Genomic DNA, 12151 nt, shown 5'->3' with positions numbered 1-12151 from the left:
TTCTCGATCATAGGGTATTATGCTATAATACATAGGTAATGTCCGAGTTGGGAAATTGAACAGGTCAGCACCCCCCCCCTCCCCAATACAAGTGCCCACGCTAAGGCTCTGGGCGCCGGCGTGAATGAGCAGTGTGTTTCAATAGATTTTACACTTTTGCCTTTATTGGACAACAGTACTATACAGAGTTTCGAACCGGTCACCCGTCCATCCACTAGTATCGCCTTACGTCGCTTAACTTCGATGTTCTAATGGGAACTGGTGTTCCGATGGAGCTGGGCCGTTGCCCAAAATTTAACTACAATATAAGAAAAAGTAAATATAAAGAGTGAGTCATAAATAAGTGCGAATATTTTTAGGGGAAGTATATTTCCCATATAGCCCAGATCACGTCTTTGATTTTTTCACGAAATTTTGTTTTTTTTATTTTTTTTTTGCTATTTTAATTTTTAGTAACAAAACACAATATCTTGATAATATGGCAACATAGGTAGGAGATTAAATCAACAGAGAAGAAAACCCAGGTAAGATCCAGTAGTTCTCAAAATTTAACCAAAAAAAATATTTTTTCTACGATCGATCGTGCAAAAAGTAGCTTTTTATACACTATCTACTGTATTAAAAATTACATTTTTTACACTAATGAAAATAATAAGTTACTTTTTGAACTAGGCAAAAAACACCTGACATTATTAATGACGACTTTAACTAAAGAGAAAAAATTTAAAAATTTTTGTAAAAATTTGCCAAATCCTTGAAGAACCAAGTACCTAAACCAAGTACTAAACCAAGTACCTACCAGCACTGGACACCTCGCAGCAACATTACAGGACAGGAAAGAGATTTAAGGGGAAAAAACAAGACCTCCACGAGCCAAAATGAAAATAAAATTCAAAAAACTACTAGAAATGAAGTTTGTCCATCAGTTACCTTAGTGAATTGTTCAAAATGCGACATTAAAATTAAAATGAACTCAAAAAAAGTTATTAAAAGAAGTGTCATTGTTAGTGGTAATATTATTCTGTAAATTACTGTGGAAACTTTTTAATAAACATGTAAATAAGAATTTCAATTCGATTGTAGAAAAAATGTTGTGTGCAACATGTGCAAACAGCATATTTGTTGCACTCAGCTTATGCGTCGTGCAGTATAAAAAGAACATATTTGTCCTTTTTATACTAGTTACACAAATAACTATTTTTAATTTTGAAAGTGAAATAACTCGATTATTTTGGACTTATTTGAAAAACGGTAAAGAAAAAAAATATTTCTACCAGCTCTGAAAATATTTACTTATTTGAAACTCACCCTGTATAGTGCATGAATAAAATACTTTCTTATACCAAAAGTATACTCTTGTCCCAATACCATATGACTTTCAAATATTATGTCGATGTTCTGACATTTTTGTTCAAGTAAGTAATTTTTCTAACAAAAAAAAACGTTTACTTCATTTCGTCGGTGAAATGTGTTAAATTGCTAAACTCCATTATTCCTAATTTTAGAGGAGAGAAAAGAAACGGTACAAAAATATGTACAAATGTCCCAAGTATATTCATGCGTTAATATGATAAAGAAATAACAATTACTGTTAAATGGAAGATTTTTTTAAGCTCATACTATTGAAATCTAAGAAAATTTCGATCAGCGTATAGAGTAAAATAAGGTAATTTAAAATTAGTTAATATTATACGTCTCGTTTTTGCTATCAGGGCTATTCTGGACAAGGCCTACTTTGGTTATGCGGAGTTCGAACCGCAGTTCTTAGCTTCAGATTGACCTACAGACTTAGCAAGTGTCTAGATAAGACTATCTAGAATTTGTTAAATCTACTACCACTGTACATTTTCATATAAGGCAAAGCCGCCAGGTATGTCATGCAAAGGTTAATTCATGGTCATTACATAATTTATGATTAAATATTATTACTATTAGTTATTATTACTATTAGTTATTATTACTATTAGTCCAACCTACAGCAATTTCAAATAAAAAAATAATAGTATTTAAAATAATTACAAAAAGCCTAATTTTAAGAAGTTTGAACATCCTGTAACTCTAAAACTATGCATTTCCATACCCATCTTTATAGGAACTTTAATTTATATTTTTTCATGAGAAATCAATGAGTAGTTATTTAAAACTTTCGCAAGTTAATGATTAATTAAAATTATTTTTTTTAAAGGTTGCTATTAAGCGGCCCATACATTATCAAACAAATTGCGCAACGCAGGCTGTTGCGCAACGAGTTGCCAATGTATGATAGTGTTTGATGCGTTGCGCAATTGTTTGATGAGTTTCAACAATATTTGAATTCTTTTGTGCAACAGGACTGTTTGCGCAACGCGTTGTGTAGTGTATGTGTGTGTTGCGCTTCGTTGTGCAATATTTTAGTTCTTTCATCCAAATTCTTTGTTTTCTTTTTCGTTTTTTGGTATCATCGACGTCATCTAGGGTAGATACGATAATAATTGACGCAATGGCAATTGCGGACATGATTGTTTCTCAAACAATGTACAACTTTTAATAAAAAGTTTGATCAAAATTTTACTAAGTGCATGGGTAAGGCAGTTGTGCAACGGAACGTTGCGCATCGCTTTGTTGCGCAACTTGTTTGATAGTGTATGGACCGCTGAATCAGTTGTGCAACGCAACGTTGTGCATCGCTTTGTTGCTCAATTTTGTAGCATTTTTTATTTCCTTTAATAAAATTGAATTTAAAAATCTATTTTTATTCAAATTTCTTAGTATTGGCGCCATCTATTTGCTAGATGCCAAAGATACCAAACTCCATTTGTTACAGGTCACTTGTTTCGATATTTAATTTTTATTAGCGCATCTATTCGCTAGATGTCAAACTTCATTTCTTACAGTTTACTTGCCTTGTTTATTAGCGCCATCTATTCGTTATATGCCAAACTTCCTTAATTGCATTTCACTTGTCCCAATCTCACGTCGCTGTGGATTGCGATTTTCTGTTCTAATGATTTCGATCATATGATATCACTTTTTTCTTTCACTTGTCTGTGGTGAAAAGGGTTTTTGTTTTCGTTTCTGAAACGGAGAAGAAGGTCTTTTTTTCTGGGAATTTGGATCTGAAAAAGACGCGTGTTTCGGCGTCCGACAAATTTTCCAGTGAAAAGCACTCTGAATCCACTTTTCGATTTCGATTGCATGGGTATCCGATTTGGAGATTTGAAAACCTTGTAAAGTATGCAATTCAGAGTATAGATCGTATTTGTTTGGTTTCTTCTTGGAATGATCACCGTAAGTTTATCCGCCATTTTATATAGCCCTATCTAACTAAATTCTATTCCAGTTATTTCCGTTTTTTACTTCGTTTATTTGAGTATTTAATTACTGGTTTGGATCGGCATATGGTTTGAATATATTTATGTAAAGCTGATTTTCAGACCGTAAGTTGTTTCTTTTATTGAGTATCTGTCCTGAGAACTATTTTTTATTTATAGAGTAAAACTGCCACATGGTACTCAGTAATTACCACATGGTATGCAGTAATAATGCAGTAATTATTGTATGTTTCACCCAGTTTCATTTTGTATGGACCTATGCAGACCTTAAGACAGTGTTCCTGACATTACAATCGTTCTTTTGGCTGATATAGAAGACTTCTCCTGCCATAGTCATCTGCATCCACTTCTGTTAGTCTGGAGAATACCTAACTACCTGTTTACATCATGAGAAACTATATACAGATAAGTCTTAAGTTTGATACACAAGGTACACTTTTATTTTATAATTTTTGAGACAACAGATTTAATAACCTGGTAAATTATCACTATTTATCCCACATATTGTAGTCAAAATTATTTTTTATTTAACGTTATAAGTTATAATTTGATTCGTACAGTACACTCTTACTTAGCTATGATATTTTATATGAAAATTATTAACACATATTCATTTTAAAGGTTTTTGTACACGACATGTTTCGAAACATCATCGTATTAAGACATACATAAATTTCACCTGTTTTTATTAAGTAGCTTACTTAGTTCAAAGAATACAGTTACTAAATTCGAATCTATTTAAAATAACTTGCGGTTTTATTGGGATCACTGTGACTAATTGTTGATACTTGTGTTCGTTTTCAATAAATGTTTAATGTAGGATAGTTATTTCTGACTTTTATTCCTGATAAACATAATAGACCCTTAATGCTGTTGATTACTTTATTTTAGCTATGTTGTGATATCGTATTTTTCTTTTTGGTTTCTTACTTTACCACTCTTATAAACAAAGTAAGTGGCGCCCTTTTCACTGTCTTTGACCATACCTATTTGAATTCTTAACATCAATATTAAAATCTCTGCAGCCTATATATTATCATTTTTTATTTTAATATTTAACAACATTAGAAAGTCACTGTGAGTCAGAAGCCTTACCTACGAACCCAGCTTTCCTCTAACCCTGAGCAACGGATTCTTTTTTCATTCTATTTGGGTAACGACAGAAAAGTCGTCACAATTTGTTTGATAATGTATGGGCCGCTTTAGACTTGGATCAAGGCAAATTAATAAAATTGCGTTTACGTCATCAAGGAGGCCAAAATCGACAAAATATTAAGAGACAACTTTTAATCGGCATTAAACTGCTTGCACTACTTCGCTAACAAAACAGAAACAAACCAGTGGCATACATGTTTTTCTTAGAAAAATATTCCAGTGATAATCCATATACACGTCCCTGGTAAACATGTCGACACTTTTTTAAGTTTAAAATATGTCACGTTTGTAGGAACTTTTACCCTAAAAATTTCATTCGAAATAACGCTAAAAGTACTTGGAAGAAAATTATAATAAATCGAAAAAATATTAAGACTTTAACACTCTGCAGCTACGAAACAAAGCAGTTGATATAAAACGTAAATGTTATTTTTACGTGAGGAATCTCCCCACGAGAGATGGCATATGTTTTTTGCAGCTTTCATAAAAACTTCCATCTTCAACGCGATTATTATTATTTGTTGGTGATGCACAACTAGAGTGTCGATATCAAAAATATATGAAAACTTCTGGTTGCAATACTAAAGCTCCAGTCAGAAGATTTATAGAATGTCACGACCCACTGCGTCCTTCTCACGCTTCGCCGCGCATACTTCAGTAAACGTAGATACGATAGCGTAGGATATTATTGTTAGTTTACGCCTCTTGAGAACATTGAGAATAATTGTCATTCTTAACCTCCCACTCAAAATTTACTCTATTTTACTAAATAAAAATTCCTTCACATCTCAATGTTAAATATATATTTTTTTGAAACGTCACAAAAGTATTAATTTTTGCGACGTGATTGGCAACATAAAAAAGTTATTATTTCCCATAGCAACTGTTAAAATTGCCTTATATCTATCAAAAATAGTAGATAAAATAGTACTTTAACCCCAAGGGTATTAAATGATACTTTAACAGCGAGGATAGGTTAAAAACTTTATTTCTCCCCGAACGTTTTTTAATTGCTTCCATTTTTGAAAATTTTTGTATTCCTTTTCATAAGTTATTCGGGAATTAAATGGAAGTAGTTTGGATATGGCGTTTGTCGCCTCAGCCTGAATATCTGCTGGTAATTTACTTATTTCGTTTTGAGCCATTTCTGGCTCCAATTCAATCAGCAATCGACACCCGAAAGAGAATTAATGATATATTTATACTAAATATATATTCTAAAGAGACAGCTTTATTTATTTGTCAAATTACATAAAAATCAGCGCCAACCCAGCACAATATTTTTTTCTACTCGTAATAAATTCCTTGAAATAAATAATTTGTAAACGTAACTCGCTATGGAAAAAACTATTATTTTATACACGACGATAAAATTGCATTATCGTCTCCCGAAATTAATTCACTGGCGATTTCATCGCTCGTGAATTAATATTTTCGGTCGACGATAAAATACCATTTTATCGTCTTGTATAAAAAATAACTATTAACGCCTAGGCATTTTTATTCCTAAGCATAAAAGTACGAAAATATACTATTACACTAACATAAAGTGTCAACTTCAACGAGCCCGTAACCATAGTTTCCCGATATGTAATTACATAGAAGTTATGACGTTTTATACCGGATGTTTAAAAAAACATGTGCCATCTCTCGTTCAACAAGATTCCTCACACAAAAATAAAATTTATTTTGTAGCTACAAAAGGGACTTGAATCTATTCTTTGGACCTTTTTTTCGATTTATTATAATTTCCTACAAAACGCCTGCTTGTAGTAGCTATTCAAATGACAATTTGAATGTGAAAGTTACTTTAAATATCACATAATTTATGGCTAAAAAGGGTCGATAGATTCACCAGGAACGTGCATATGGGTTGTCACTGAAATAATTTTCTAACAAAACATGTGTCCACTGGCTTTTAGTCACCTGTTGTCACCAAAATTGTGCAGGCCGTTTAATGTCGATTAAAATTTTTACCTTAATATCTTTCGATTTTACGAAAAAAAATTAGTGTGGTTTTGAAAAGCTAATATCTCCTACAAAAATATAGCTATTGAAATGAACTAAAAAACAAACTATCGAGAAGAGACGTACGTAGATGACAAAGATTATTTTTAAATTACTTGCTTTGTTAACATATTCCACAAGGTGTTTCAAATTTTCACCAAAATATCAACATTTTGTTTTCCCTCGTATAATTTACAGATGGAAACATTCATTTTTAATTTAGATGGAGATACTAAAAAGTCAAATAAATTAGCTACAAATTGCTTAAAAAATCATCAAAATCGGCCAACTAGCACAACATACTAGCCTTAGTCATTTCATCTGCGTGGTCTGTATTTCAATGCATGCGATAGAGATAAATATAAACGACCGGTTGATAGAGAGAAAGACAAAATAATAAGCGGCATACAGTGTTGCCGGTTTTTACGTTTGTACGAAAATGTGTGTAAAAAATAAACTATTTAAGAAACTTTCATGTATACTACGGAAATAAAGATAATATATCTAAGCTAAATATAATCTATTGCAGCTATAGTAAAATGAATAACTAATTGTGAAAAATAACCAAAAAGTTCCAACTCTAGATCCAACATCTATTTTTAATACATTTGATTATCCATCACTGTCTTAAACGTTAAAATCCAGACCACGCAGTTTCAATGACCAGATCGGCATATTAAATTTTAAAATACATCAAAATTTAAGGTGTCCGTTCGTGGTGAGTGTAGATTCTGGTAGCACTTAAATTAATTAGTGTTGGTTTATACCTATTCATAAAACCAAAGTAATTAATATTAATCTTTCCTATTTCTAAAATTAAATTATGTACATACCTTAAAGCAAACCAGCAACGAAAATGGCATAGTCAAAATGACCACCACCCATGACAAGACCGTCAAGATTTTACCGCAGGTCTTGTTCTCTTCAATAACTTGCTCTGCTGTAAAAATAAAATAAAATATATTAATATCATTATTCAAATTATAAAGTGACGATCACAAGTTAAAAAATTGTGAATAAATAATTAATTCAAATAGGCTATTTTCTAGCCTATAAAATTCTGCAGTACATGATCATAGTTTATAAAAATCAATCAAAATTTATCATAAATGAATAAGTGTTATTTAATATTTATTTTAATTTCTTACTGAATTATATCCCAGCTAACAATTTCATGTTCTATAAAAATTGTAAGAATATTTCCAGAGCAAATTTTATAGAGCAATGTTTGATCTAAGAACATCTTCAAGACGTTCTTAGAGCACTTATCATGAAAATGGGCACCGTCTTATAGAAATCTTTAGTTCTATAGCTTTTCTCTAAGGACAGCAACTTATATAATAATTATTGAATAAACGTTCTCATAGGTCTAAGGAATCTTTATAACACAGTTATACCGAGCAACCTCACAAATGTTCTATAGCAGCGCATATTGTTTTATTATTCAAATTTTATCGAACTTTAAAATCTTTTAAATGTAGTTATTAAATACAAAAGGTATCGCATTACAACCTCTGCACATGTCAGAAATAATATGGACACCATAACATTATCAATCTGTATAATAAAAGTTTGCACATCATTGTGAATTATTTAGTTCGAGTCAAGAGAGCAGTAAATTTTAATGCGGAGAAAGTTTTATTGTGGAATATACAGTACATATATGATAATTTTTTGATGCGCTCTCAAATGAATTTTTAAAAGTGACAAATTTATCATCCAATTGTATATAAAATAGTCAGAAAAAAATATTCCATATCATTAGCGTCATTTCACCTATTTATATTGTATACCGGGTGCGTCTCAAAAGTGGCTCACCCCTATAACTTTTTTATTTTTTTTTGAGATAAAACCACGAGATTTGGTATGTTAGTATATGACATAAATTAGGATTGATTGACGTATTCAATTATTTTTGGTCACTTCCTGTTTCACCGGAAATGACTACAACTTTTGATTTTTAAATGGTACCCTCGGTATTTTTTTGCTTTATTCGATAGAAAATGACACTCTGAATCGAATGACATATCATATGTCAACTTTTGACATATTCGCTCATAAACAAATTGTATTTTAAATTTTAATCTAGAGTACCATGGTTTGGTTTGGTTTGGTTTGGCTTTATGTTTAAAACACTAATTTTTAATCAAGGAGCCTTGGAAAATAAATTTGATCGTCTAATGTTTTTCCTGTCTTGCCCTGGCCGGTTTTTTGAAATGGAACTAGGGTGGCTCATTAGGATATTTGTATTTCATGTAAAATTTTCGTTACGAACCGCAAGTTTTAATTTAAAATAAACTATATGCGAAATTGTCAAAAGTTGACATATGTTATGTCATTCTATTCAGAGTGTCATTTTCTATCGAATAAAGTAAAAAAATACCAAGGGTGCCATTTAAAAATCAAAAAATTGTAGTCATTTCCGGTGAAACAGGAAGTTACCGAAAACAATTGAATATGTCAATCAATCCTAATTTATGTCATATACTAACATACCAAATCTCGTTGTTATATCTGAAAAAATAAAAAAGTTATAGGGGGTGAGCCACTTTTGAGACGCACCCGGTATATTTTTAACTATGATATTTTCTTCTTTCTTTACAATATGGCGACAGCAAAAAGCTTTTCCTGTACATTCAATATGGCTTCTCGCTAATACGACATTTTGGTAACAAATATAATGATTATAGAGTAAATATGTATCGTAAAAAAACTACTATAACACATTTATGTAATTCAGTGTGGTGTCATTCAGCGTTGTCATATTTTACGACATTTCTTGATTCATAAGGTTAACTGAGTGAAGGGTTTTGATTTTATGAAGTTTTTATTCTTATTTTACAAAGGATATATATAATAGGTTGACAATTTTCAATAATCTTATTCTTTCTCTTTTAAAGCGTTTAAATTTATAAAATTCGACTTTGAGTTTTTTACCCTAGGCAGGAAAATGATGGAATGAGTTGCTTAAAAAAATTGCTTGTTTAGAATTTATTGTTGCTTAATAAATTTAGAAGGAAATGTGTACTTCGAAATAAATGTAATTTTTTACTCTAATCGATGGCAGTGCCAGAGGCCAAACATCATGTTTAGTTTTAAAGTCTCCATCATCAACTTATATTATTTTAATACGGATCTGGGTTGTTTATTCCATATCTATAATTGCGATATTGTAATTTCAAGAATGATGTCCTTGAGAGGAGAAAAAGTGACAAGAAAGAAATGTCATTCTTAAAGTATTTCGTTAAATGTAATCTGTATTCTGAATTTTTCCAATTTATAAACCGTGTTTAGAATATTAATTTTTGAAAATTTTCTCGAATATAAACCAAGTCTGTATATCTCTTGCCATTTTTGAGATCCCCATATTGACTAAACAAACTCCTCTGCAGCACGAGGTAATATGATATCAATATGGTATCAAAGTGGCAACACTGTAAATCGATTGACGGCCATTTTATATAACACGTTGGTTGGTACTTTTGATGAATTAAAATGATTCAATAACCGATTTTTTATAGAATTGTTGCTTCCGTTACAGTTATCAGAAGTAGCCAAATTATATTCTTGTTTTCTGTATCAACTTCTGTTCTATTGTTTCCTTCATACGATGACATTTATTTCAAACAGACTGTCATCGTATGAAGGAAACAATAGAACAGAAGTTGATACAGAAAACAAGAAACTTTTTCATCCCGAAAATCGTTTCAAGTAATGTTAGTGTTATTTGCGGAAATACTATGGTGTAATAAGTTTTCGTAATTTTTTTGTTTCCCTCCGAAACACTCTACTTTTTTTACTGGTTTCCATTTATTTAAAAGAATTATTTTCAACACAACTTCTACGCTATTAAAATAAATTACAAAGAATATTAAAATACAGTCAAATAACCTCGGGCAAACTTTAACCTGGGTACTAAACACCCTTATAGTTTCCTTGGTACATATAACTAACTATTTAGCCATTTTCGTGTTTTTCGCTGCATACTTTATTGATTGAATAATAATATTTGTTTCCCCTAATTAACTATTAATTCTTGATAACTATTATAACTTGATTCTACTATATGCATTGAATTTATTGAATTTTCAAACTATATTAACTTGTGTAGCAAAACATATGGTAATCGCAAAACAATTTCCGATGCACGTGATCAACTTTGAGTGACAAGCGATGGCGACAGCGCTGCCAGATTGTGATGGATTTATGAGATGAATCTTAATTTAAAAGTGACAAACAATATATTTATTATATAATTTCTAAAGATTTTTACGTTTTATTTTTAATTTAATAACTAATATTTTAGTAATTAATTGATTTATTTGTTTTATAGCTTATTTTACTTATTACATATTGGCAAAAACTAGTCCATTATGAAGATTATTCTAAGCGTTATTATGGGTTATTTATTTATTTATTGATGTACATCTTACAACGCCATAAGTGGTAATAACAAGTAAGAGGGTGCTATTAATTCACAAACTAATAATCACAGAATTTAATAAAAACTAAGGTAGAAATAACTTTGAAAGTGGTGTAATGTGCTTATCAATCAAACTTACTTCTCTGACTGCAGTCAAGGGTAGTAAAGGACCTTTATTGTCACGTTCGCGTTCAAAATAGTTTATCAGGGAAGCTACAAGCTCTTTGCTTCGACTGTTTAAATGCTTCGGCATATTTTCAATACATAATTTCAAGAAATGCAATACAAAAACTCAAAAATTTAGTTCTTAAAAGAACTGTCTGTGCTTAAAAGTACAATTTTTAAAAAAGACTATGAAAATAGGCAAAAAAATGAGAATTACTCACAAAGATTCAACAACAACACGATATTATACAAAATAATAACTAACATTAGGATAACTGTCAAATAATGAACGACAACCTTGCTGAAAACCGCGCAATATGACCAACAGAGCGATAATAAATTCGGTTTAAACTAATGTTTTTACAGCATGCAGCTTTTTTTGCAGCTTTAATCCAAATAAACAATCATTTACTCTATAAAGTAAAATGAAGAGATGCTCGGTATCTTAAATTATACAACAAATTTAAACATTTGTGTCAAAATTTCATTTAGTCAAGTTTATAGACTTTAGTGTCAATATCGATATGATTGATGACGTGCATCGGAAAATGTTTTGCGTTTACAATATGTAATTTTTACCACAACTATGGAAATAGAAAATAACGAAACGAACAATGAAATACTAAATAATGCATATAGAAAATATCCATTTTTTTCTCGATATTTGATTTCCATCGCGCGTGTTACCTTGCTGTCCAATATGACGCTCTCTATAATTATTGAATATTCCAATATCTGTGCACCAGATTCTAGGTGACATTTGCATAGTAACTGATTGGGAACTTGTTGCACGTACTGGAGTAATTGGTGGTGTTATTTACATAAATTACACCACAAATTGAGCATTTCAAGTCTAAATTACTTACTCCATTAAGATCTATGATTAAGATGTTATAGGTATATCAGTTTTGAAGAAGAACGAATAAAATAGGTACAGAGTACAAGCAAATATTTTTTGAAGCAGAATGAAACGAATAGATATAGAGTGTAAGCAAATAAATTGTTGTTTAAAATGATGGCCGAAGCCCTAAGTTCAAATAGGCCTACTAATACTGAATTTTAAAATTCCTTTATTTAAAACAAATGAAAA

General features: G+C 30.8%; 1 protein-coding gene across 3 annotated transcripts in view; it reads right to left on the bottom strand.

Annotated features, from left to right (window-relative positions):
• LOC115885130 (band 7 protein AGAP004871) overlaps nucleotides 1–12151 on the bottom strand; it is a 251901-nt gene that overhangs the window by 144873 nt on the left and 94877 nt on the right. For all 3 annotated transcript variants that reach the window (XM_030903919.1, XM_030903921.1, XM_030903920.1), the window contains exon 2: nucleotides 7307–7413. In XM_030903919.1, coding sequence (XP_030759779.1) covers nucleotides 7307–7413 — 107 coding nt within the window. The remainder of the gene's footprint in view (nucleotides 1–7306; nucleotides 7414–12151) is intronic.

The sequence above is a fragment of the Sitophilus oryzae genome, unplaced genomic scaffold (genome assembly GCF_002938485.1).
Source record: "Sitophilus oryzae breed Bouriz unplaced genomic scaffold, Soryzae_2.0 scaffold_374_pilon_pilon, whole genome shotgun sequence".
Lineage (NCBI taxonomy): Eukaryota > Metazoa > Arthropoda > Insecta > Coleoptera > Curculionidae > Sitophilus > Sitophilus oryzae.
This window is presented reverse-complemented; position numbering and strand designations above follow the sequence as displayed.